Source organism: Cyclopterus lumpus, chromosome 17 (assembly GCF_009769545.1).
Source record: "Cyclopterus lumpus isolate fCycLum1 chromosome 17, fCycLum1.pri, whole genome shotgun sequence".
Taxonomy (NCBI): Eukaryota; Metazoa; Chordata; class Actinopteri; order Perciformes; family Cyclopteridae; genus Cyclopterus; species Cyclopterus lumpus.
In genome coordinates, this window is record NC_046982.1 from 20,519,635 (window position 1) to 20,547,403 (window position 27,769).

The 27,769-nt window shown below is 41.1% G+C and overlaps 3 protein-coding genes across 4 annotated transcripts; 2 read left to right on the forward strand and 1 right to left on the reverse strand.

Annotated features, from left to right (window-relative positions):
- Window positions 1–911: 911 nt before the first annotated feature.
- Window positions 912–3,236, forward strand: LOC117746621 (aquaporin FA-CHIP-like). The gene is made up of 4 exons (XM_034555878.1): window positions 912–1,360; window positions 1,998–2,159; window positions 2,364–2,444; window positions 2,703–3,236. Exons 1-4 carry the CDS (start codon window positions 998–1,000, stop codon window positions 2,880–2,882), a joined length of 786 nt encoding a protein of 261 aa, XP_034411769.1. The 5' UTR covers window positions 912–997; the 3' UTR covers window positions 2,883–3,236.
- A 10,539-nt stretch (window positions 3,237–13,775) lies between these two features.
- Window positions 13,776–19,297, forward strand: thoc1 (THO complex 1). 2 transcript variants are annotated; one of them, XM_034556399.1, is made up of 21 exons: window positions 13,776–13,883; window positions 14,170–14,243; window positions 14,329–14,389; window positions 14,479–14,548; window positions 15,108–15,226; window positions 15,325–15,373; window positions 15,462–15,557; window positions 15,714–15,796; window positions 15,880–15,953; window positions 16,060–16,168; window positions 16,294–16,428; window positions 16,601–16,701; window positions 16,800–16,866; window positions 17,039–17,089; window positions 17,183–17,253; window positions 17,355–17,450; window positions 17,566–17,631; window positions 17,732–17,815; window positions 18,374–18,521; window positions 18,641–18,725; window positions 18,916–19,297. In XM_034556399.1, exons 1-21 carry the CDS (start codon window positions 13,797–13,799, stop codon window positions 19,191–19,193), a joined length of 2,004 nt encoding a protein of 667 aa, XP_034412290.1. In that variant the 5' UTR covers window positions 13,776–13,796; the 3' UTR covers window positions 19,194–19,297. The 2 variants fall into 2 exon arrangements, with proteins under 2 accessions (XP_034412290.1, XP_034412291.1); XM_034556400.1 differs by having other exon boundaries at window positions 13,786–13,883; window positions 18,641–18,769; window positions 18,916–19,026.
- Window positions 19,298–19,902: 605 nt separating this feature from the next.
- On the reverse strand, window positions 19,903–25,959 carry usp14 (ubiquitin specific peptidase 14 (tRNA-guanine transglycosylase)). The gene is made up of 16 exons (XM_034556140.1): window positions 25,636–25,959; window positions 24,569–24,714; window positions 24,060–24,092; window positions 23,831–23,935; window positions 22,554–22,657; window positions 22,332–22,390; window positions 22,109–22,239; window positions 21,941–22,021; window positions 21,772–21,848; window positions 21,529–21,643; window positions 21,314–21,379; window positions 21,127–21,219; window positions 20,910–21,038; window positions 20,730–20,787; window positions 20,259–20,366; window positions 19,903–20,160 (listed from the first exon to the last, which is right to left on the reverse strand). Exons 1-16 carry the CDS (start codon window positions 25,649–25,651, stop codon window positions 20,015–20,017), a joined length of 1,467 nt encoding a protein of 488 aa, XP_034412031.1. The 5' UTR covers window positions 25,652–25,959; the 3' UTR covers window positions 19,903–20,014.
- Between the last annotated feature and the right edge of the window lie 1,810 nt (window positions 25,960–27,769).

Consider the following 27,769-nt stretch of genomic DNA (forward strand, 5'->3'; position numbering starts at 1 on the left):
TACGGACATAACTCATCTGCCTTTGATGGTGCATAAATATATATATATATTTTACACTCCTTCTGTGTGTAAAATAACAGAATTATATGCAATATACTGTAAGTCCTTCATTTTGTAGTTGCGTAACAGTGGAAATGGTGTTTCAAGACACGGTTCAATTTGTTTTATTCAAATTGAAATTTCTTATGAATAAAATGTAAGTTTTTTTAAAAAGTGTGTTTTAAACTATCACTAAGAAACTTAAATTCCATGACAGACCTGGCTGCTGTTTGTTTGAGTTTGGGGGAACAAGGTGCAACCGGCAGCTCGTTTCTCAAAGTTGATGTTTTACCCCCGCTACGAATATTTCTCGGATAATAATTATTATTGAGCAAACATTTGTTTGGTTAATTAGTTATAGGTGCTAGAAACGCTTCCTTTACAATTTTTTTTTTTTTTTTACAAATAAGAGGCTTGTTTGAAAATAAATACAAACAAAAATATATATTCTCTTTAAATTCTCAACTTTTATTCTCAGTTTTTGGGTGGTCTTGTACATGACACAATAATACAAATGTTTGACATAAATGGGACAAATCAAACTTAAAGTGCTCATAATTCATCGGGATTTTAAAGCAAAAAAATTTATTTCCAACTTAAACCTCTCGCAATGAGAGTAAAAAAAACTGTAAAAATGCTTGTAGGAGTGGAAACTCGACATGTGCACACAAGCTATTTCAGGACCCCAGTTCCTCACAAAAGTCCAAAGACCAGTGTGTGTGGTGTACGGGGAGCTACTGGGAGAGGGCTGGAGGACAAGCACAAGAGGAAGGAGGGTGAAGGGAGCAGAGGGAGGGAAGTGGGAGCCCAGTTTCTCATTAATTCAATGTGGCCCTCTCCTTTCAGTTAAAGCCCGCCCACTGACCATTATCAGCACAGGCCCTATATATGCAGGCTGTCGCGGTCGTTTGCGAGTACACAGGCGTCACAGAGGTTCGAAGCCCACGGCCGACGCACCATGAGAGAGCTCAAGAGCAAAGACTTCTGGAGGGCCGTCCTGGCCGAGCTGGTCGGCATGACCCTTTTCATTTACCTCAGCATCTCCTCGGCTATCGGGAACAAGAACAACGGCAACCCGGACCAGGAGGTGAAGGTGTCGCTGACCTTCGGGCTGGCCATCGCCACGCTGGCCCAGAGTCTGGGCCACATCAGCGGAGCCCACCTGAACCCGGCGGTGACCTTCGGGATGCTCGCCAGCTGCCAGATCAGCGTGTTCAAGGCGGTCATGTACATCGTGGCCCAGATGCTGGGCTCGGCTCTGGCCAGCGGCATTGTGTACGGGGCCCGTCCCAGTACCACGGACGCACTGGGGCTCAACTCTGTGAGTACATTTTCATGTCGCCGTGTGATCGTGGGGGCTCTGAAATGCAAATGTGATGCAACAGTGTGTGTGTTTACGGTCTGAAACCCAGTGAGCAGTGAAGACTTCAGTGAGGACGTGGGCTGGTTTGTGTTGTTCTTTGGCCATTCTTCTGTCATTGCGTATTATTGAATAGTGATGACACACGACTAAAGCACGCCGAACTGCAAACAGCTGAAAGAACCTGCAGTGGAAATATGCAAAGTCAACCTTTTTGACATTTTCTCCTCATCTGTTTTTTTTGGTAAATTAGTTTTTTTGTTGTTTTGTTGCTGCAATGCTTCACTCCTCTTGGACCTATCTGTAACATCAGCTGTCTGTGTGTGTGTGTGTGTGTGTGTGTGTGTGTGTGTGTCAAGGCATGATATCACTGTACCCCCCCCCCCCCCCCCCCCTTGTACGTGGTGTACCACAGCTACATTATAATTAAAGAAACGTATCACACCACACAAATGATTAAAATAAAAAAAACACGTCACTCTGGAGCTAAATTGCTCTCGGGGGCCTCGCAGCGTCGTAGGGGGGGGGGGGGGCTATCTAACTCACTCCGACTCACAAACCCGTGTTGTTTTTTGGATTCCTCTCTCACTCCTCGCAGCTCAACGGTGTCACTCCCAGCCAAGGCGTGGGCATAGAGCTCCTGGCGACCTTCCAGCTGGTGCTGTGTGTTATTGCGGTGACTGATAAAAGGCGGCATGACGTCACCGGCTCCGCCCCCTTGGCCATCGGCCTCTCGGTCTGCCTGGGACACTTGGCAGCTGTAAGTCTTCACCCTTTAAAAAACAAACCTCTGTCTGGTGATTACAAAGCAAACAGATACGATGGAGCTCTCGGGAGGGGAAGGGGGTTGGATGCATTGGAATAGTTTCACCCCCCCCCCCCCCCATCACCTGACTCCATTACCCCACCAGACCATGAAGCTGAAGATACCCTCTTATGCGCTCTCTCTCTTTTGTTGTTCCAGATCAGCTACACGGGCTGCGGCATCAACCCCGCTCGCTCCTTCGGTCCGGCTTTGATCCTGAACGATTTCACGAACCACTGGGTGAGTCCGAGACGGGAGGAACACGCGCTCGCTTCACGCACGCATACGTCCAGCTTCCATAATTGAATCCTCCCTCCCTCACGAGTTAATCAGTTGCAGCGTGCCCCCCCCCCCCCCCCCCCCCCCCCCCATTGTTTCTGGCAGGGAGATATCGATAAAAAACGTTAACCTTTTTGAACTTTAAATATCTTTGTGCATTGTCTTCACCGTGATTTAACCCCAGAGATTGATCCGGAGTCTCCCTCTCTCCGTTGGCAGGTGTACTGGGTGGGGCCGATGTGCGGCGGCCTGGCGGCGGCTCTCATTTACGACTTCCTGCTGTTCCCCAAATTCGACGACTTCCCCGAGCGCATCAAGGTCCTGGTGAGCGGGCCGGTGGGCGACTACGACGTCAACGGGGGCAACGACACCCAAACCGTGGAGATGACGTCGAAATAGTGTCCAGTCCGGACCGCAACCACATGTACATGTTTATTCTCCTGTAAAAAATACAACTATACAAAAAAAAAAAAAAAGATCTTAAATTTAATGTAGGATCTCAGTGTATTTTTGTGCTATTTTTGTAAACACCAATGAGGACTGTGGCGACGGGTCAGTCAGTGTCTCTCTGAGGTAGAATCCACTCCCATATCAGTATTCTAATGATGAGCCATTGTCTTTGTTTTTTTTTTGTGTGTATACTCTTATGTGTCTATATCACGTTTTTTTTTTTTATTTCTGAATATTTTGTGTGCGCACTCTTGAAATGTCTCTCCCATTTTTTTAAAGTAAAATAAAACACTTTGTTGTTAACTGGCTGTTGCTCCACGCTTTCTTGTTAAATAGATACCAAATATGAAGACACGTTTGGTATATCTTATGTTATAGATTGAATTTTTTATTATTATCTTGTATTATCTTGTTAAAAAAAAAAAAAGGAAAGTGTTCCATTATATCATAAATGTCATTTAAGCACAGGATTTTTGGAATTGAGATTCTTGTTAGTGTGTTTTTGCAGAATATTTCCAGAGGAAAATATACAGATTCATCCATCGCCAGATACATTTTTTTTAGGGGGATCCGGGGTGAATATTTGCTGTTGGGGGATTTCAGAGCCCGGATAGAAGTCTTGAGGTCCTTGAGGTTTGTAGTCCAGTCTTGAACTTGTCGGATAAGAACATCAGTATACAGAAGAGCCACATTATCTAATTCATAATTCATAGACCAACATAGTTCAGTCTCTGTGTTCCAAGCTAACAAAGATAATGAGCAACGTTCTGATCACGTGACCTGAAAGTGAGAGAGCGTTTATGAAGATGAAGAAGTAACGAAACCAAAAAGGAACCAAATAAATGCAATCGGTAAATCAGAACCTGCTTATTGCGCCCCGGATGATTGACAGGTCTTTAAATGCACACGTGAAGATTATACGAGAGTCAAATCTGAGTTATTATCGTTATCTGATGTCAAAGGTTGATTCAACGTGTGTGTGTGTGTGTGAGTGTGTGTGTGTGTGTGATACTCTCTCTAACCACTTTATATTTGTGTGTCTTCTTTGTACCGCACAGCTGCTGCGTCACGTTTTTTGGGTCATTTTTGAGAGAGAGAGAGAGAGAGAGAGAGAGCACATACCCCCTCTATTTATATTCTATATGTATTTGTATCTATATATGTATATATATTATGTTGGTTGTATGTTGAGATGCAGCTTCCTTATTTAATTTAACTTCTTTGCCACATTATGAATTGATGAGCGTGCATGTGGGTATGGACACGTGTATATATTTGTTCTCTTTATAAGATAATTAATACATAAAATTGTACAGCAATCTTTTAAAGGTCATGATGTAAAGAGGCTTAATAAATTTAATATTTGGAGGACAACAACAATACTGACATCCTCCGAAAGCCAACAGTCACATCTTTCTGGTTCATGACTGACGACGATCGTCAAACAACATTTTTGTTCTGTTCAAACGTGCCGTAATTATGATTTTTCTTACTTCAAACAAAATAAAAGGAGGGGGGGGGGGGAGCCTTTTGAAGTTCTCCGAACCGTTTGCCTCTCCAGACCAGCACACATATTAATGATGCACTTGACTTGTACTTCCCATTCTGCGTGCTTGAATTCTCTGTGTTTATTCAACAGTCCTCGAGTTATAGGTCGAGCTCCGGCTCTCATAACAGTCCACAATAATAAATCCTTTTTTTCAGGGGTGGTTCAGAAGACCTGCATCCTGATGTTACTCATGGAATCGGGAGGATCTTTAAAACAATCCACCAAGAGCTTCCTATTTTAAAAATGGTTCTTAATTAAATCCCTATAGTCTACAAAGAACCCTTAAAAAAAAACTTAGCCCTTTAGGAAGAACACTTGACGCTTATTTCGGGGTTACATGTGGATGCAAAGGTGGAGGCGGAGCTTATGAGACGCTAGATGAGTGATATCAGACATGCATGTACCAAAAGAATGAGAATTATTTAAACAATTAAAATATTGTCTCACAGGAGAGTTGGCAGGCCCATAACCCTCTGACATTTACTTTATTATGTGCCGTATGTTACTGGACACCTGAATTAATATCTCATTCTATAATAATCTCTCATCTCAGGTATCCAGGCTTTAAATGTAGCCATTTAGTGACGTGTGCAACATATATATGCGTTTTTTTAATTATTTGATTTAAAGAATGAAAAGAAAATTACTGAATTATGGAAATCCAAGACATATTTTGGCAACACGCTCTTTTAAAAAGAAAAGAAAAGATGGTTTCTTTGGCTTCTTCTTGTTTTAGATAAGGAAAATGTTCACAAACACATTTTTTTAATACTTAATTTCTCTGGAGTTAAGCCAGATAAGCCTTTTTTATTTTTTTTATTCGGAGATCAGAAGGATGGATATAACCATATTTTAAATGTCACGCGACGGCAATATTGATACAAAAATGCAAATGGTCGATTTCCCCGAGCACGGATCGAATGACGCACACAGTGTGTTATTTCCTATATTGCACCCAAAAGAAAACGTAACCTTAATTTATCATATTCTTGATTGTTCTATTAACACGTTGACTTTAATGAATTGTGAATAACCAGCCTTCTGTTTAACTGGAAAAGTACTGAGCGCAGCCGGAGACGCTGGAGGTCATTCTCACTTGGGGGAAAACGCACGTCTCTCAGCTGCTTCCAATCAGGCCCGACACACCCGACGGACGCCGGTGAACATCACTCATGATGTTTTCAATTGGGCGTTCGCTGGTGGAACCAATATCTCGGTTATTTAAACCGAGAAAGCCGCGTCAGAGATTTTAAAAAAACAAAAAAACGTGGCCGTTTTTTGTTTTGGAGGGCAGTGGGATGATGATCAGGAGCTAATGGCTAATGGCTAATGGCTAATGGTCGTGGCCACATTAGTCACACCTGAATCCGACCATCACTCTGGGCCTCCTGGCCGGCTGCGAGACCAGTCCGCTCCTTTTTTCTACACCATCGCTCAGATTTTGGGGAGCCATTGAGTGTACGGGCTATCGGGCCAGAACCAACACACTCTCCTCGGTGTTAACGATGCGGTTTCCAATTTTCCTTAATGGAGGAATGTTTAATGTTTCTTTTGAGTGGCATTCGGAGAATTGCCTCCAGCCTGATGTAATAGAGACCAAATTGTCTACTTTTGTGTTCCAAGACTTCCCTTTCGGGTTTTTTTTTTCTAACTGCTTGCAAATAAGCTGTATAATTTTAAAAGGTCACATTTTAATAATCACTCCTGTGTTTACGGGTTAAAAGCTTCTGCGGTAATTTTAAGGACTGAATCGGTCGACTAAGGCATGATCCAATTGTTAGTTGTTTTTTTTAGCAGCATGTTTGCTTCCATTTTTCACGATGCCGAATAATTCCCTAATTGTAGTTACTAAAAGAAGCAGAGGGGGCATATTAAAAAAAACGTCTATATCCTCATTAAATTTGGTAAATGTTTTCTCTTCTCTTGCTGACGTGGATTCATAGAATGAAATCATGCACATGTGTATCCTACTGATATCGGCCGGAGAGGGAAGTCGTGTTCTCCTCTTCACAGGATGCGGTCTTAACCCAAACCTTCGAGGCCCGGCAGTTATTTTTTAGAAGCTGCAAATCATGTTAATACAACTTTGAAACACGGATGTTGTCATTCAAGTCCAAAAAAAAAGTTTCATTTTTATATTTTTTTTCTTCGCTCTCCTCCCCTCTGTGTCCTTTTGGGTCAAAATGGGACATTTCAGACACAAAATAAACACACAAAATAAACACAACATTTCACAAAACACGACATTTACCGCGATGACGTCATACACAAAAAACATGTTCCCCGATTGGTCGCAACTGTGAGTCCGTCAAACCAGGAGTGCTTCCCTCTGGATGCCCATGCGGCGCCTCGCTGCCTCACACACACACACACACACACACACACACACACACACACCGAGGTATTAAGATTAAAACACAACTTGATTTAACCCTCGGTGCAGCTGTTGTAATTCAAAGTGGTGATTTTAATTGCATGCTATTAATATTTCCATTCATTTCCTTGTACGCAGAATGTGTTGTTATGAAAGTGACTGCGGGGTGAAGCTTCAGCTCTTGTGTGTGAGATCTTCTGGCAGTCAGCCGGCTTCGGCCACTTTGCAGCTGCGAGTGAATCATATCACAGTTCTGCTAAATCTGCGATTGCATTTTTGCAGCAATCTGACGAGGCCGACTGCAGACTTTCAACACAAAGTCCACAGGAATGTTCAGGAGACGAGTGTACGACGTGTTAGTCATTGTAGGGGAACGGCGTCCGGAGCTGGGTCGACTTGAGACCGCTGGTGCTCTGCCCGGGACGGACTTCCTGTGTTTTGGGAGGAATCGTCATGATTTAAGACGTGTCCTCCGTGCCTCGTTGCATCATTTAGCCAAGCGTGTGTGCCAAGAGTTCACAGTTGTGTGTGTGTTTTTTTTTCTTTCTTTTGAGGTGCGAGTAGCAAGAGGAAGAACGGGGTCAGTGCCTACACATAACACGCAAGATGTGGCCGTTAATGCTAAACAAAGTGCATTGTTACCGCGGTTACAATAAGGCCTTCATCCGAGATAAAGAAACACCATTAAAAGTTTGGTTTAAATATCTCAACACATTGTGCATGTTAAACTACTTCGTATGAGTGGCCATGCATGAGCTAACCACTTTATTCCATTAATATAACGTGTTGAATAATTTACAGGTAAGTGAAACGGAGAAGCATTTGATTCTTTCCCTCTGAAGTCTTATTTTTAGACACGTTTAGCTGATCTTAGCTTTCATTGCAGGTGTGCTGCAGGTGAGTAGAGTCATAGCAGCGGCTCGTGTTTCTGACTTTTAATTTGTACCCACGAACACAACACTTCAATACGCGCAAACACGTCCTGCTTAATGGTCCAGAAGATTAAAATAACTGCAGCACATGGGCCAAGTTAACATTTAGCTTTTCTTAATGTGCTTTAAATATTGCTATATTTTTGTTTATAGCCATTTGTATAACATGTACTTTAAACAAACGAAGATGTTTTTTCCTCCAGTTTTTATTTCAAGGATTTCTTTCTTCTTTTTTTTTATTTGCAAAGTTCAAAGTAAGGTCAACATATATCCATATTAGCATTTTTTCGGCATCGGTGTAATAAAACAATGTGCATTTAGATCTGCCGTTAGTATCTACAATGTACTGCGTACTGTATTATTACATTCAAGGGGTTTGTGGAACAACAGGAGGATGTGGATCGGGTAAATTGCACATAAAGCACTTTAGATTCTTCTTACATCCCGTTATGGATCGGTGTATTTGTGTATTTGTGTATTTGTGGGCTAATCATTGAATATCCCACCGAGGGGACTTTACTCTGTACAACAGGAGCCCCCGCGGTCTGCAGGTCAGCCGAGGTCATCGAAAGTAGACGCGAGTGATTGTGAGTTTGAGGTCAAAATGTAGAACACTTCAATTTATAAGAAATATAATTAAGTGCAGTAAAGTATATTAAAGTCATCACAAGTATACTTGTACTTTTTTGTGCTGAATTAACATGTGTTTACTTTAAAACGGATGTCATAAAGTCACAAAAAAATGTAATATCGTAACTCTGCGATACTTCAAAGGGTATTTCAGTGTATTTGTAAACTTTATTGTAGGTGCAATGTACACTAAACTGCAAATACGTAGTGGTATTTTAATGTATTTATGGGGGAAAAAATTAAGAAACGCAAAATCCTATCCGAATAACGAATGTCGGAATAGTTGAATATATTTACGTCTAGTCCTACTTATAATACATTATTTATACTAAGTGAATGCCACACAGACATTATTTTAACTAAGGCAAATACATGAATAAAAACACAATCAATTATTATTTAAACGTTTGAAATGTGTGTTTTAGTGGCTTTATTTAGCATGCTTTATGTGCTTGATAGAGAAATGAGGTCAACGCTTTGCACCCGACCAGCGAGGGCTGTGCAGGATTTAGATGAGGAGATGTTGAAGGCTTTGAAAAGGTTGATGGATGCATTTGTATACGTCGTGATGTGACGATTAATAAGCCCACCTGCAATCACACAAATTCAGGTTATGAAGTGAAAATCATGGATCTTTTTGTGGGCCAGTGCAGAGACAGACGGGGGTTATCACTGAATATCAATCGCATTACTTTTGGCATATTCTCTGCTGTGGAATGAACATTTTCTATACGTGAGTATGTTGCGTCTCAATTGGTTATTTCCGTGATACCGCGAGGACAATACTGGACGTTGTAAAGTCTTTATGGAGACTTTCAGTGAGCTGGTGGTGACGAACCTGTAATCACTGTAAATCAACGGCATTGTGTTCTCACTCCCTTGAAGCCGAGACAATGCCCTGCCCCTCTTTAAGTACATAGTGATATTGCATCACCGGTGTCTTTGAAGACTAGACAGGCCATATAAATATATATATATATATATATATATATATATATATATATATATATATCACACTTCATTTTGTAAAAACATTAATTGTATTATATATATATACATATATATATATATATATATATATATATATATAATACAATTATATATAATACTATATATATAATACAATGAATTTTTTTATAAATTGTATTATATATATATAATACAATAATTATTTTACAAAATGAAGTGTGATAACCACTTCATTATATATATATATATATATATATATATATATATATATATATATATAGTAAATATATATACATTAAATGTGCATTAAGATACACTTAAATATACTTCAGTACAACTTTTTTAACTAATCACACAATATAAGTGTATTTACAGTTTTTGGTGAACTTGAAAGTTTTTTCAAAATTCTAATACATTTTAATCTAAATGTATCACTCCACATATTTTGATTGCATATGTTTTGCATGAATTAAAATTGTATTAATAGTCATCTGAAGAAGAAAACTCATTTAAGTGCACCTTCAGCACAGTCGAGTACACATAAATGTATTTAAGTACATCTTTAGTAGCGACCAAGGATATAACTGTAACGTATTCTGAGTACATTTTTTTTAGTACAGTAAAGAAATAGCAACAACTTTTAGTACATTCATGTTGCGCTCATGGTGGTTAAATTAAATTTGTGAGATGATCATTAACAAAATGTCCGTCTCAAATCATTTTACCCCCGTGAGGTCGTAAACGTGTACATTTTGTTATATATTGTACTCATTGCTTCACCAGGGAGGTGGAAACACACTCTGATATTTAACACAAGCTTTTAATGCAACAAAAAATCTTCGTAAATCAATCTTATTGTTGTTATAAATGCCGAATAAAGTCGTACACACATCATTCTTTATGACCTTCCTCCCCTTCCAGGAGGAATATTCCCGTGCTCACGGTGAACGGTACCACCAGTGTGGTTTTCTCCCAAACCTCCCACAGCGAGAGATGGGTTCATCTCACTGATATGACGTGACACCTCAGAGTTCAGAGGCCGGTCATATGACGGCCCCCGCCAATCGGACATCTTTGTGTGCTTTAACCTCGGAGAGGTCAGGGCATTGTGTTTAGCCTCTTGTTTTTTTTTTTTGGGGGGGGGGGGGGAAAGCTCGTCCTCAACAACATGGACAATGCTCTTTTTGTTTGCCCCCCCCCAGACTGTCCCTTCGTCAAATTATTTTTGGCTCTCGGCACCGAGCTTGATTATTCCACGACTTGGCACGGGGAGAGTGTTTTTCGGTGGTCCTCTCATTATATTGACGTAGACAAAATAATTAACGAAGGCTCACCCTGATTTCAACTGATTTCAGAGTGCCCGGCTAACGGTATAATAATATCCAAAACCCAACACTGTGGCCTATAAACAAACGCACCTTCTGAGTATTAAAAAGTTTCTGTGATATAGAAAACCAGTGTCCTTGAGTTAATAATCTGGAATATTTTCATTAAAATAAATATCTGACCAACGTGTGTGCGTGTGTGTGTGGCGAACATTCCCTGCACACCTGTGACTACCGCCTATCACCACATAGGTGACACACAGAGATCTTCAAGATTGTTAAAGAATATATGGATAGAAATAGAAGAAAAATAAATAAGGATGGCAACATTGTATATATTTCTATTGTCAACAAAAAAATATGTTTATCCTGCCTGATATAACATCAATGAGGCAGTAACTCACTCAGCTGATAGCCAGGTTCAGGTTCAGGTTCGGGTTCAGGTTCAGGTTCGGGTTCGGGTTCAGGTTCAGGTTCGGGTTCGGGTTCAGGTTCAGGTTCAGGTTCAGGTTCGGGTTACTTTATTTGCAGGTAGACTTGTTACGCAATGGGAAGACAATCAACACGGACAACGAGACAGACGTGATGATAAGAGAAAGCCACAAATCAGTGCACTGTTTTTTTTATTATTCTAGTGTGTGTGTGTGTGTGTGTGTGTGTGTGTGTTCACTGTTTCTACACCGCTTTTGTGGTTCCAAACACCTCCGTCTAGAAGGGAGTAGCTGAGGACTCCCTGTGCAAAAGGGTGGGAGTCGTCCTTTTAGGATGGAGCCGGTGTGGCGTTCAGGGACTGTGGGGCCATTTTTTACAATCTGATGTTAGAGGTGTTTCTGTTCTTTTAAAAAAAAGACCAGGCCTCCAAAACCCATGACGACACCAAAGAAAAACAAGATCAAATTGATTCGATTTTGCCAATGTTGGAAATAGACGATTAATGTATTTTCTATTGTGGGTAGAAATAAACTGGAATGTCCTGCATAATATTTCCTGAACGCAGCGCTTTTAGGAGACGATTGAGCCTTTTTAGAAAACAAAGTAAATATTAACGACCTGTTCTTAAGTCTTCAGAAGAAATGTGTGTGTGTGTGTGTGTGTGTGTGTGTGTGTGTGTGGGGGGGGGGGGGGGGGGGGGGGGGAGAAAGACAATCTCACCCTCATCTAAACAGACCGACTGAAGCTGGGTCCTTATCTGCCAGCTCCTCGCCATGCTCACTCCCTTTCTGCTTTTTATCAGTTGTTGGCAACGGTTCAAGAAACGCTGTGTCATCAGTATAGGGGGGTTTGGAGGGGGAGGGGGGGGGGGGGGCAGTTAGATATCTTCAGGTTCACAGACCTTTGTAACAGCTGGGTTATAAATACTTGTCAGAGGGTGCCGAAGGTGAATGGGTCCCACACAATCTGGAATCAGAGGCCCTGACCTGCGAAGCCTCTCGGTGAACACGGGTCAGAACAGGCGTGTGATTATTGGTTCTGTTCAAATTAAAAAAATAACATTAAAACATTAAAATCAAAGGGATTGAAACCAGTTATCGCTCTAAAAATGTGTTAACGGGTCATTTTAAAGCACATACTAAACACTAAATCCAGTTTACTAATGAGATAAACACAATGTTTTAAAGACCCGTTCAACTGAATCCCCCAAATTATAATTAAGTAAACTTTGAATAATAATGTACGTATATGTGTATTTATATGTTCTTCTTTTAATGATGGTATGGGCCTGATTGGCATCCCAGTGTAACATGGTTGAACAGGAATACCTATGGAGAAAAAACATGCCGTATGGCCTTTAATTGTGATTTTTTTAATTGTATGCTAATTACGCAGAAGTGTACACAGTCACACGTGCATGAAAACACACCAATATGACAGCTGGGACCTCTGTGAAGCTGATACTCATAAACAATACATGCCAAAAAGGACTTTAGCCATGACCCTAACCATGAAGGACCGGTACACTGTAACATCATATGACAATTAACAAGTGAGCTGCATGTCCATGTTATGGTAAACGCTCCAGACACACAAGTGTGGCACAATGGAGGACAAAATGGCCAGAGGCGTTGCCCACACACACACACACACACACACACACACACACATACACGCACACACACACACGCACACACACACACACACACACACACACACACACACACACACACACACACACACACACACCGCAGTATTTAGTGTGCTAACACAGCAACATACTCTATGCTTCAACTGCAGGGGGCTAAATGAATGTGCAACACTGCCACCCTCTGGTCTAAAGCAGATTTAGGCCCGTATGCTGAAGTAAGATTAATATCCTAATACGAGAAGGAATCTTAATTGTCCAAAAGCAACATTCTCTTCTGTTACACTCTGGCCTCCCAGAGAGAGAGAGAGTTTATTAACCTCCAACATCACCTGTTGAGGGTTATCACTAAGCCCCTGCAAGACATATTTTGAGTATGAATTGTGAAAACTGAGCTGTGATATTTAACAAAATAAATTAGAAAAGGAAAAAAAGATAGATAAGATGGCAGATAATATCCTGTTATATATATATATATATATATATATATATATATATATATATATATTAAGTGTTTATTACACTTAATTTTGTAATTGTATGATATTTTTATATATAATGCAATTTATATAGCTGTATATATTTCATATATATATGTCTATATTTATATGTATATATAATGAAGTGTTTATCACACTTCATTATATATATAAAACATTAATTGTATTATATATATATAATACAATTTATATAGCTGTATATATTTCATATATATATGTCTATATTTATTGTATTATTTATATATATATACATACATATATATAGACATATATATATATATAAAATACAATTTATATAGCTGTATATATATGTCTATATTTATTACTATATATATACAATAAATATAGACATATATATATACATAGACATATATATATATAATATAGCTGTATATATGTCTATATGTATTGTATATATATATATATATATATATATATATATATATATATACACATCGGAAAAGCTCCTGCGCGCGCCCCTCCACCCGACGCCAAGGAAACCGGATGACGTGTTACGTCAGTTCCGGTTGCGAAGGTGTAAAGATGTCGCCGTCGTTATTTAATTTTGTCGACGCTAGAGACAAATTTACGGTGAGAAAAAATCACATAATTTCATTCGTAAAAAAAAAAAGAAAAGTGGTTTCGTTTATGCTGTTTATCGTTATTAATCCCGTCGCAGCGGTCGGGATAGCAAGTCCGTTACCGGCAGTTGCTGCTTGTTCTCGCGCTGTCGGCTAGCTAAATGCTAGCTAAGCTAACACACCGCTAGCTAGAGATGGCTTTCCTCTCATGGTCTCTCTCTCTCTCTCTCTCTCTCTCTCTCTCTCTCTCTCTCTCTCTCTCTCTCTCTCTCTCTCTCTCTCTCTCTCACCTGCAGGCGTCTGCCAGACACTCGCTGGTCGGTAAAAGCAGCAAGCCGCTGGTGAGCGTGTTCAACCAGTTCCCTGGGAAGTGAGTGATGTTCATTTACTCTCTTTAAGTCATCAACGCGTCCATTGGAGCGTCTTTTTTTGACTCTCCTCCCGTGTGTTCACAGCGAGGTGGAGAAGAAGACCACCCTGGACCAGGCGCTGAGGGGTGTTCTCGGGGACCAGATTGTAAGGATTCCCCCTCCTTTTTTTAAATTTTATTTACGTGAGCCTCGTTGAATGAACCGTGTTATGATGTATTGTGTTGTTGTCTGCAGGTGGAGCGGAAGGCGACCTGTGATGAGTACCTGTCTCTCATCTACCTGAGTATTGATGCCGTGACAGAAGGTGTGTTATGTTTGTAAATGTATGGTGAAAGATGACAGTTGACTAGTGAATACTTGTTGTGTTTACACCATTCATCCAAATCTCCCATGGTTACATGACACTCCTACGCGATGAATACAGAACTGAGGCATTAAAACGCTGAAGAACTGAAGCGTAGTTCTTCTCGTCAAGGCCATGACTTCCCAAACCTGGCTCCATGTTATGTTTGTTACTTTTATTGATTCCTTTACGAATGCACATTGGATAAAATGTCCAACGTCTCCCTCCCTATTGTGCCACTTTTTACACTTGTTTACATCTTTTCCAAGCTCATCAAAGAGCTCCCAGTTGACGACTTTGTGTTCTCACGTTTGACATTCGGTTGTTTGAATTGTGTCCTTTTCACATTCATCAATGAGCCCTTTTTATCTGCTACTGCTGCCAACATTGATGTAGCTAATTGGTAATATTGTTGTTGTGACTGTTTTCTGACTACACAGACTACAGGAGTCTTTTTTTTTTTCCCCCCACACAAAGCTTCAGACTTGTTATCCATCTTGTTTCACCGTCTTCCTTGTAGGCATCTGTTCTCCTACAACTCCTTTCCTCCTGCTGGGAGACGTCCTGGACTGTCTTCCCCTCGACCAATGCGACAAAATATTCTCCTTTGTCGAGGAGAATGTTTCTACCTGGAAATCGGTAAATGAGCGAAAAAGACTCAAAAGTCGATTCCACTGTGTCTCCGGTATATAAACCTTCATTTAATCCTTTTTAATGTACTCTCCCCTTTTTCCTAGAACTCTTTCTACACTGCCGGGAAGAACTACCTGTTGAGGATGTGCAATGGTAAGGATGGTCTCTCGCTCTTGATGAACAACACGTTGTATGTTGTAAAGGGTGAAGCTGTGTGTGACACACCTGTCACTCCGTGTAGATCTTCTGAGGAGGCTGTCCAAATCCCAGAATACGGTGTTCTGTGGGCGAATCCAGCTCTTCCTGGCACGCCTCTTCCCTCTGTCGGAAAAATCAGGTAAACGCGCATGCGCGCGTGTGTGTGTGTGTGTGTTACCTTTTGAATAAAGAAGACAACATCAACTCCACGTGCATGTCATGTGTGATCGTTTATAATATGTGGCCACCATCTTTGTTTCCCTTTTTGACGTACTGCCATGTGTGTTTATTCCAGGGCTCAATCTGCAGAGCCAATTTAATCTGGAAAATGTAACCGTGTTCAACAAGAATGAACAAGAAAGCACTTTCGGCCAGAAGGTAAAGTGTTGACCCCTGAAGATGAAGATGAGAGTTTTAAATGTAGCCGTAAAGTGATATTTTAATCGTAATTTTGTTTATAGCACACAGAAGAAAAGGAAGATGGCATGGAGGTGGAGGAAGGGGAGATGGGAGAGGAGGATGCTCCTGCACCGTGGTAAGTGAAAGTCTTGCACTAAGACACAAAGTTTAAGAAGGAAATTTCCTAAAATGTTTTATTGTTTTTGTTAATTAATTCAAACGGCATCAATTATTACTTTCAGTTCCATTCCGATCGACTACAACTTGTACAGAAAGTTCTGGACTCTGCAGGACTACTTCAGGAACCCCGTGCAGTGTTACGATAAATTCTCCTGGATGACATTTCTTAAGGTACATTTTTCTTCACCACTAAAGCGTTTCGTTACCTCTCTCTCCATTTTTTGGTCAAATCGTAACAAATGCCAAAGTCGATGCCGCCGTGAATTCCTCCTCCTTTTTTCTTTTGCCGTGCGCAGTTCTCCGAGGAGACATTGGCCGTGTTCAAGAGCTATAAATTGGACGACATGCAGGTCTCTAAGAGGAAGCTGGAGGAGCTGAGAGCGTCGGGAGGAGAGCACGTCTACTTTGCCAAGTTTCTGACCAGCGAAAAGGTGAGAAAACCAACGCGTTACCAGTCAATTCACATCCCACGCGGTGACTTGGATGTCCCAAAGCGCTGTAATCCATCGTTGTCACAAAAAGCTATACAGACTTCTGAGATGCATATTAAATACGTTTATTTGTATTCATGCTAAGTGGTCTGTCTTCGCTCCTCCTCTCCAGCTGATGGACCTGCAGCTCAGCGACAGCAACTTCCGGCGTCACATTCTTCTGCAGTACCTCATCCTCTTCCAGTACCTGAAGGGTCAGGTCAAGTTCAAGAGGTGAAGCCCCTCCCCCTCTCTGCCCCCCCCGTAGGGCGCTAAACCATCAGAAGTCCTCGGTAGTTCGGGGGTTTCACGTTCTTGTCTTTGGTCCACAGCTCCGGCTGCGTTCTGAACGACGACCAGACGACGTGGATCGAAGAGACGACCAAACTGGTTTTTCAGGTCTGTGATTTAGTTTTTGTAGACCTACGGGAAGAAATGGGCAACGCATTGAACATTTAAAGGACAACGCTTTCCCATAAATTCTGAAATATATCTGCCATTTCCATGTTATTGTCTTGGGGTCCAGAGACAGAGGAAAGCAAACCATATGAATCTGTGCCTTCTCTTGTAGCTGCTGAAGGAGATCCCTCCTGATGGAGACAAGTTTGCCACCATGGTTGAAGTAAGCCACTAAGATTTGAGAATACTCTTATTATTGGATGCTTATTGAGGATACTTCGTACACTCGTGACACTATAAATGTTCCTCTTGACAGCACATCCTCAACACGGAGGAGAACTGGAACGACTGGAAGAACGAGGGATGCTCGAGCTTCGTGAAAGAACGGTACGGCAGAATAATGGTTTATTTAATTTAATTTAATTCACACGTTGATTTGTCAAATGCCAAAATTACAGTCGTTTTGCGTTATTCCCTCTTTTTAACAGGACGGTAGATGACAAACCCAAGAGACCCACCAGGAAGAGACAAGCCCCAGAAGACTTCCTTGGAAAAGGGCCGGACAGCAAGATCTTCATGGGAAAGTATGTGATGCAACGCAGGTTACACAAACACAGAGTGTTGTCTGAAATCTGATTTTACCTTCTTTTTTTTAAAAAATAATTCCTGCTCCTCCTGTGTTTTTTATTTTCTTCTTAGCGACGAGTTGACTCGACTGTGGAACCTGAACCACGACAACATGGAGGCCTGCAAGTCCGACAGCAGGTCAGCGGTTCAGAAAACCAGGAAGCGAGTTCTCGCCCTCCGTCTCATTCGCCGTGTGAAATAATCCGACTGTTGTTGTTGTTGTTTTTGTGTCCCTCAGGGAGTTCATGCCGTCGCTGGACGAGTTCTTCGCGGAGGCCATCGAACAGGCCGACCCCACGAACATGGTGGAGGAAGAGTACAAGTACGTTGGGTGGTCCGTCTGTACTTAAGGACCCTTCCCTCTGTCAAAGGTCAAGGGTCACCGCGACTTTTAAATCAGTCCCGTTCTGGTGATATTTCTGGAACGCCTTCAGCAAATTATTTCAAATTTGGCCCAAAAACATCCACTTGGACTTCGAGGATGGGCAACGGTCACCGTGACTCTGACAAATTTTTGTGAAAAGCAATATCTTTCATAATATTTCATTATATCTGGCGCAAAAATCATCCGCTTGAACTCCAAGGATACGCTGATGAGCACTGGAGGTGGTCTAAATGTCACCGAGAGCCAGAACACACTAATTCTGACCATTTCACTAATTGTTTAATAGGATAAAATGTTGACGTCTAGATATTTTGGGCAGATATATAAAGTAAATTGCAACTTGAGTGGTTGCTATGACTTTTTAAAAATAATTTAATGCATTTCTAATCTGGATTTAAATGACCACGTGGTGACATTTTGCACACAACCACGTTTCTACTTCCTGCTGTGTGTGTGTGTGTGTGTGACATCCGTTCCTTCCTGTGAACCAATCAGGGCCGTGAGGAACCCGAACTACGGCTGGCGCGCCCTGAGGCTGCTGTCCAGGAGGAGTCCGCACTTCTTCCAACCGACCAACCAGAAGTTCAAGAGCCTGGCGGACTACCTCGACAGCATGGTCAGCAAACTGGCCAAAGAACTGCCGGTGAGCGTCCGCCCTTCACTGCTGGGGGAAAACAAAATGTGGTATTCTGTGGGGGTTTTTTTATGTAAAAAGAAAGACAGCAGCCGTGACAACCGCTGACATTCATTCCCTACACGCAGAAGGATATTCCCTCTGAGGAGATCAAGACGGGCGAAGAGGACGACGACGATAACGGAGACAATCTTCTCAAAGACAGCAACGACAGTGAGTTCGATGAGTCGCTGATTCAACACTGTAGATCCTGACAGGTCGGCTATATTCAACCAACTACAATTACATAACCCCTCCTTGACCTCTGCAAGATCCCTAGTTTCAATCATGAAACACGTGGCCACCCTTTTGCTCTTTTTTTTTTTTTTTTTAACGGTTCAGCCTCTCTTCCCTTCTCCTCCAGGTCCCGGCATTCAGAGCAAGACGGTGAGCAACCAGCAGATGGACGACATCGCGGCGAAGCTGGGCGCTCAGTGGAAGACGCTCGCGTCTCATTTGGAGATGAAGGCGGCGGAGCTGCGAGAGATCGAAACGGACAGCGAGGACATCGACATGCAGGCCAAGCTGCTGCTCGTCGCCTGGCAGGACCGAGAGGGGTCGCAGGCTACCGTGGAGAGCCTGGTCGCGGCGCTCGGCGCGGCCGGGTTCTCCGAGATCGCCGACAACCTCAGCGACGCCTAAAGCAGATCGTTTATTCTCCATTGTTGCAGCATTTTTTTCATACCAGAAACTTAACATTTTTGTATGTAGCGTAGGTTGAAATCCAATAAATGTTTTCTCTTTTAAATATAAAAAGTGTCGCCATTCATTACGCTCACATTAAAAGAATCTCACATTTCTTTGGTACAACAGTTTTATTTTTTTTTTAATTTTCATCACCTAATGCAAAAAGCAACCCAGTCAATAACTTATTACAGAGTTGATGGTTCGGTCTTTACACATTGTGAAGCGATAACAGCCTTTAAGGGGTTTTAGAAGTGCTCAAGTCTTTATTTAAACCACACAGTTCATCACGAGGACAACTGGTTCTAGACCACTTCCCACACCGAAAAAAAAAAAAAAGCATTAGTGAAGATTTGGCAGAAAGAAATCTCATCCGTCCACACGTTGCAGAACAATTCCAGGAGATGAAGGTGAGCCAAGCGCTTGAGGACCCGACAGGTGAGCGACTCTGTTCAAGTCGCTTATTGTTGCTTTGTATGATATGAGCACCTTATCAAAAAGGCCTTTTAAAAAAAAAAATATACAATGTGTATAAAACATTTAATGAAACTGCAGAGCTGGACTCTAAATCATTTTTATTTCAAAGCCCACTAAAGCTGAATATTTTAACACCATTTTACAAGCATCCGTGTTTGGTTACAACAAAAAAAAGAAATTAAGGTCATCGAATCTTTAAAGACACCGGTTTTATTGCACATCTATGCAGACAGTGCTCGGGGGGGGGAAATGGCATTTTTTGTGTGTACGCATGTCGTCTTCTTCTAGGAAATCTTCCGCGGCTACGCTTCCTCTTCTAGTATTTCCAGCCTCCGGGGGCCGTACAGTAGAACGTACGCTATATGCCAGTCGCCGCCGCCGGACAGCCGCAGGATATCCTCCGGAGACACCAGGCTCACCTTGTCGTCGTCAAACTTCACCCACTCATCTGACGGAGAGACCACGGGAGGAGGGGGGGGGAACGTTAGGTTCCTGAACATCTAGTGTTACAGATCGGGTTCCTCTGTCGCGGAACAAGCCGCTTACCTTCTTTCCTCTTGACCCATCCCACGTAGTGACCCGAAGAGCTGGAGCGGCCCTGGTGCGTCAGCACGGCCTGCAGGTCGTAGTAGCCGCTGTTGTTGGAGCCGAGGTCTGCGGGACGAATGTCACGATTACGTCAATGTTGGCTAATAAAAATAGACTGAAAACATTTTTTAAAAAGGACCTCGGGGGGACCGCTAGACACCAAAGTGGTGCTCGGCATTGTGGGACAATGAGATTTTTAGTAGTACGAGAAAATTAAATCTGCCTTTTCAACAATAAGATTTATTTGCTCACTGTTAGAATTCTAAATACATTTCTCAGATTCCCGAGACACCAATATGTGGCGTTAAAATGTGCCTAAAAAGCAGGATATTTATTCTGAAGGCAGACTTTTTTTCCCCCCCTGATATTGTCTTCATGTGTATTGTAGTGTACACACTTGCATTAAAGGGTTAACACGTCCTTACGTACCATCGGGGAAGGAGAACGGCTCATATTTCACTTTCGCGGCATCGGGCTTCTTCACCAACTAATGCAAACAAAAAAAATAAAAATAAAAGTTGAGTCGCTCTGCAGATCGAGTGGGAGCTTTTCTAAGAAATGAAAAGTGTCAAGACAATAAATAAAAAGATGGCGACGCAGCGGCTGCACCTTCTTCTGCTGTTGCTCTAGATTCTTATCCTCCAGCTCCTTGAACTTTGACCTCATTGGCAGCATTTTCTCCTGGATCTCCGCGGTGCAAAGCTCATAGACATCCAGCATGAGGGGGAACTTGACATCCTTTAAAATAAAAAAAGATAATAATATATGTTAGACTGCACCAAATGACCAATAATAATAATAATTATTATTATTATTAGGGACAAACCTTAAGGACTTTTGCATTGACGGACTCCTTCTCCTTGTAGAAAAATCGAACCATTTGAACAGTCAAGTAGGCCGGCAGACGGCTGAGTTTTGACTGGAGGGAGAAAACGTGTCAGTACGGAAATTTAAATTAAAACTCACGTTTGTAAACAAGAAAAAAAATAATAATAGCAGTAGTAAAAACTTACAGATTTGATATACAGGGCATTTCTTTCCAAGGATGGAGACATTTTTGTGATTTCTTCCTGCAGCCTCTGGAGAGAAAAAGACAAGTCAAGACAACATGATGTCATCCTTGTTGCCTTGGAGACAAACGAACCACAGCCAAGTCCAATTTAAAATATATTACAATGTAGTACGCAAAGTGCATGTTTTACTGTACTCAGGGAAGTTGGATGCATACCAGTCTCAGTCCTGTTGCGAGGTACTTGACTTCTTGGTTGATGAAGCAACTGAGCTGGAGCTGGTTTTCCTTTCCCTTGATTGGCTCCTCCTCCTCAGACTCTGTGCATTTCATACTGAACAATGAGAGTTAAGGATCTTACTTCAAAAAGACAGAACTCTCCCTCTTCGTCACCGGAACGTTTTAGAGTCAAAACCGAACCGAGAGAGATATTTAATGGAACGCTGTGACGCAAAAGGATACGCAGTTTCGAATTCCACCCCGAAATACTGATCGATTAAGTTCTTCTTTGTAGAGGACGAGGCGGCTCCGCTCTCAACCTAGATATCGACAAAAAAAAAAGAAGGGGTTATTGGTCTTTAACTTACTTATCGATGAGTCATTCTTTCATCATACAAACAAGGTGCTTCACCTCCATGGAGGTCTCTGGCTCTAACGGCTCCAGCTTTTGCTGAAGCACTCTCATCATCTGCAGCCAGCACTCGTTGGCATCCTGAGAGAAAACAACGCCAGTGAATGTTCATTTCAAAAGATTGTAACAACAACGCAGGATGCATAGGTGCGACGGGGAGCTTCCCACCTGCTGGAGGTACTGTCCCTGATCCCCCTTCTCGGCAAACTGTGGAAAGGCCATGTGAAGGAACTGCAGCAGGATGATGGGCGGCAGGCTGGACGAGGTCTTTTCCATGGTCTCGTACAAGTCACGAAGGGCTGCGGGGGAAAATACGTGTAGAAATATTCACGTCAATACGCATTAGGTACGTTTGGATGTTCACGTCACGAGGCTGACGGGTGCCTCGTACCTGCGGTGATGTATTGTGACGGTGCATTGGCCCCTGAAGATCGCAGAGCACCTGTATACCTGGAGGGGAGAGAGATGATGTCAGCAAAATATATATATATATATATATATATATATATATATATATATATATATAAAAACAGAAAGATGCATTTCAACAACACTTAAAATCAGTGTGTCAAGCTTCTGAAGGTATTCTGAGCACACACACACACCAACACACCTTCTGAGGGCAGTTTTGAGCTCCGGCACAGAGCGCAGACACTGCACCGTGGCGTTCATGTAACAGGTGTTGCCCAGGTTCGTCAGCCCACACGGCAGCTCCATCTGAAGACAGAGACAGGTATTTTAAAAAAAACACACACAGTGTGTGTTTAAGAGTAAATAGAGAGTGAGTCTTCTTTGTTGTTATTAAATAAACTTAAAGTGCTTCTGAAGAGATTTTTTTATTTTTTTTAAATAAGATGGAAGTTACTCCCCCACCACAGGGCCACAAGCCATTTTAAATATAATAATAAATATTGATAACCTCTATTCATACGGCACCTGTCATATACTGATGATTGAACCCGGATTAAAACATTTCTGAACTGCAATGAGGAAATAAAAAGAATAGAAAAAAGATAGAAAATATCCAACCAACCAATCAAATAAAACAATATATATATTTTTTAAATGAAGACATATAATAGCATACTAAACGATTACTTTTGTTATGAGATTATCAAAAAATATAAACTACTATTAAACTATTAAATAATGTACTGTATTTACTGTAACTATAGTATACCATACTACATAACGTCTTAGTAATTTTTATACAAATGTTATGACATACTAAAAATGTATATTTAATTATATTTTTATGATACCGTGTCCATTTTATGACATTTTTTTATAGCTATTACTTTTTTTTTAATGCCATGTTTTGATTATATATTTATGACTATCACTTGATTATGGCACTTTTATTATTTTATGACATACTATATAATACGACATTTTGAACCACATTGTGTTTTAATTGTCCATGTTCAGTTAGTGTTTTTATTTTTATTTATTCACCCTAATTAAAGTATACCCGAGTTTCCAATTGCTGCCACGAGGAGCCATGAACATGTGAAATAATTACATTAATGTGGATTTCAAAGCATTTGCTGGCGTCGCTACAGAAAATAAACTTCTATTTACAAACAGAACTGAAAATGTCCGTAACAAGAAGTGAACGCAGATTAAACACAATATGAAGTGACACGGCAGTTTGTAGTTTAAATGCATTTAGAGTTTAGTGCCTCCTCAGTAAATAAAGTGCCCTATATTGATGACAATAATAAAAATAGCTTGCCGACTGCATCTTTTTAAAAAAAAAAAAATGCTGATTTGACAAATCTCCTTTTAAAAAGGCTGATCTCTCAACAGGGACATGTATTGTATATTTAATTAATTAATGTTCTCTACTCTGTTGTTTTAGGCGTGCTGGTACTTTTCAGGCTTACTCACCGCCGATGCCAGCTGCTCCTCGGTCATGTCCTCCACAAACATGGGCCGGACGGCAGGTTCCTCAGGCAGGGCTTCCGCTGAGCCCATCATCAGCAGAGTCATTCCCTACAAAAAATTATTAAAAAAAAAATAGAAAAACACACAGAACTTCACCAATTTGTTGAAATGCATTCGGTGGTATAAGTCTAAACTAGGAGATGCTCGTGTTCAAAACATCTCAAATACTCACATTCTTCAGTTTAATGTTCCCCCACTCGTCATCCTAGAAGGAGAACAAGACATCGGTGACCTTAAAGTTCAGGGATAAGGCTGCCACCATTTGTTCCTTACTCCCAAGGCCCCATTCCACGCATAGTTTAATTAAAAATAAAAAGGCTCACTGAATTCTTACAACACCTGAGCATTGTGGTTTCAACAAGCGAGTTTGTTGGGCAACTTTTTACGCTGTAGATTAAGACAAATTTAGTAATCTTTTAATGCAGTGGTGTGTTTTTAATAGTTTGCATGTAACGGATGTCATTATATAACATTATAGGCTTTGGCTAGAAGGGGAAATACTGGTTAGGAGGAACAATAGTTGGTGTTTGCATGGGATTAGATTTGTGAACAAAACAAAAACAGTATACATCCAAATCATTTCACAACAACAACAACAACAACACCACCACCGCCGCCTGCAGCACTGTGTGCGCCACCCATGCACCTGAGAACCAGGTGACTCGTGTATGTCGGTGGTACCTTCAGAGTGCCTCCCTTCACCATGACCTTCTGTCTGTCCGGCTGAACTCCTGTCAGGGCGAAGAGCTGAGCCTTGAAGACCATGGGTGGCTCCTCGGTGTTCAGCTCTATCGCATCAAACTTCTCTTTGCCCCATTTCACATTTACTGAAGATAAATAAAATAAAAGACAGAACACGTGTGAGTGTTGGGGGTTGGGGGAAGCCATAACTTCAAGTCACGTATGACACAGCATCTAGTAGGCACAGTTTAAGGGCTCAGCTAGCTTCAGTTGAAAGTGAAAGCGTACACACATAGAACGGTTTGCAATGAAATACAAAAGATATTGTGGCCATTTTAGTAATCCACGTAAGACGAATGCCACGTTAAAAACGGTAAAACGCGTGTCCTATAAAGCGGTGTTGGTGTCTAAGAAGCCGCAACTGCAGTAACGTTAAAACAGGGCTAAATAAAAAGTGAAGCTACGCTCCTGGTTTAGCTAGCGCTAGCTTAGCTAGCAAGGCTACCTGCGCTAATCACAGAATGTATACAAGAATTTAAAAAGGCGTGATTATGTGATGTTAATACTGGTACAACAGCCCTGGTACGCGTAGTTGGCTTAAACTGACATGGCTGCCAAACAAAGGAGGCTATATTTTAAATAACTGAGGTCTGTTTAAACAAGTTAAAACTCAACTGTCACCTGGCTAGCATAGCTAACGTTAGCTGGCACTTAGCTAGCGTCAGAAGCTGCCTTTTGCATTGTGCCGGATGCCAGCTCGCGTGTCTGTGAACTCCACTCACCAACAGTGACTTAATGACACTTAAAGAGTGTCCCCCTCCGCCCTTGTCTAGAAACATTGTTTTATATAAAAATTATTCCAATAGCTCCACCGGTGGCCTAATGAGACTGACAGGCTGGCTACCACCGTTAGCACGCTAACTGCATATCACGCTAAAGCTAGCAGACTCGGCTAACATGTAATTCACGCTACTGCACAAAAACACGTGTAAGAGTTGACGTTTTTTAACTGTCGTTCGCCGCGACAATTAGCGCGTCGCGTTAAAAAAATAAAATAACCCCCGTACCTGTAAACACCGGCATGTTCGGCAACCTTTGACTTCCTCAGCTCGTGTTGTTGTTGTTTTTTTTGTTGCTTCTTCTCTTTCTCCTGTTTTTTTCAATCCACCGGGGCGAGAACGAAGAGTTGGGCTAACAGTTCTCGGGCTGAACTTCATTCAAACGGAGTGACGCTGCAACAACACGAACGAGACTTATCGATGCGTGCGGACATCTGCTAGCCGTCCTGCCGCGAGCAAACGCACCCGCACACGCACGCGCGAACACACACAGATATCGTTGTTTGCCCAGAATACACTCATTAGTGTTTATGAGAGGGTTGCAACGCACACACACATTATTATTATTATTTTTTCCCCTCCCTCCCACTATACAAACTCACCTGAGCCTAGTTGCCGATGCAAGATGCATGGATTATTATACACTATTCCAGTGTGTGCTGTGTTATGTTTTTACCTGAGATACTACCGAGCTCAACATTAACTGTGTGGTGTTTTAAAAACACTATTTTTAGAACATAGAATAAACACAAGACTGAAATACCAAAGTTAAAACTAGATTTCAGATGTTGACACATGGAATCTCTTCAGTAAATAAAACAGAGCCCCGCCCTCTTAACAAATTGTGTGATTATGTGCTTCTGCACTACACATTCACAAATAAATATTCTCAATTAAATGACATTAAAAAAAAAAAAAAATCCAGTTTTTAGATCCCATGTGAAGCTTGATAATTAAAAAAAAGAAAAAAGTATGAAACCCACTCACTTCCTGCAGTGACAACTAGTATACAGTGAATGATAAAGATATGTTTATTGACATATCCATCAGTGCGGACTCCAATGCAATTAACCATGCAAATTATCCAAGACAAGAGTAGATCATAGTTCCAGTGCTTTTTTTTTTTTTTTTTAAACTGAACAAAAAAAAGTTACAAATAAAAAAAGATTACGGAGGTATCCCGTAATCTTTATGTCGCTCTCATTATATACACCGTGTGGGGGGGGGGGGGGGGGGGGGGTTTGCATTAGCGGGACATTACCGTGTTAGAGAAACAACTCGTAAAATTGTTGACAAGGACACTCATCGACACTGGTGGTCTCCCTTTAGGTGCACCATCCTGAAATTTGTCTTATGATATGAACCGAGTATAGGGACTTTTTCTTCTTTTTTTTTTGACACGCTAACTCTATTGCAATGTGTCCGTAAAGAGGTAAATCTAATATATATATATATATATATATATATATATATATATATATATATATATATATATATATATTCAAAACCAGAAGAGAAGAAGTTTCCGATAAAAACCACAAAATGCATGGCGTTTTTCTTTAAGAAATAAAAAAAAAAAAATGATGGAAGAGTTACGATTCGTCTTGTTTTGGAGGAAAAGAAAAACAAAATAAACAGATATGGCAGTAAAATCAATATCCAAACGTTAAGGCACTAGGTGGGCCAATTGCTACACCTGTTTAGTCTACAAATAATTTACAATTCAAAACAGTGCAGTTTTACATTTGTTAACTTAATGTTTTCCTTTTGAACCATGTATGTATGAATCAATGTAAGGCAATACATTACAAAACAAACAATACAAGAAAAAAAAAATTAACAGAGAATGTACCAAATAAACAGAAAGAAAACAATCTATTAAAGTTTTAGGACTCCTATATGCCATTACAATGGAATATTCCTTATGGCTTGGAGCAATAAAAATAATTAGAATAAAAATAATGCATAGATTTTAAATGATGATCTTGCATGCTTTCCTCACTCAATACTCAAAAAAAAAAAAAAAAAAAAAAAAAAAAAATACATCTAATACTTATGTCCCAAATACTCTGTCCCAAACCTGATAAGTGACTTGCAGAGTGATAAAAATAAAAAAAGGCAAAAAAGGCCAGAGATATTTTCGATAAAAAGGCATCAGTCATTTTCTTTAACTGGAAAACAGAAGCACGCTTGCATTTAGCTTCAGTATCTGTCAGGTGGGGGGTGGGTGGGTGGTGGGGGGGGAGGAGGAGGAGAAAAAAAAATTACAACATAAGATATTCATTTTCCACCCGAGTCACTGCAGATCTGCAGATCCCTGTATGACAGTACCTTGAACTGAAGACATACTTGCAGGAGTCCC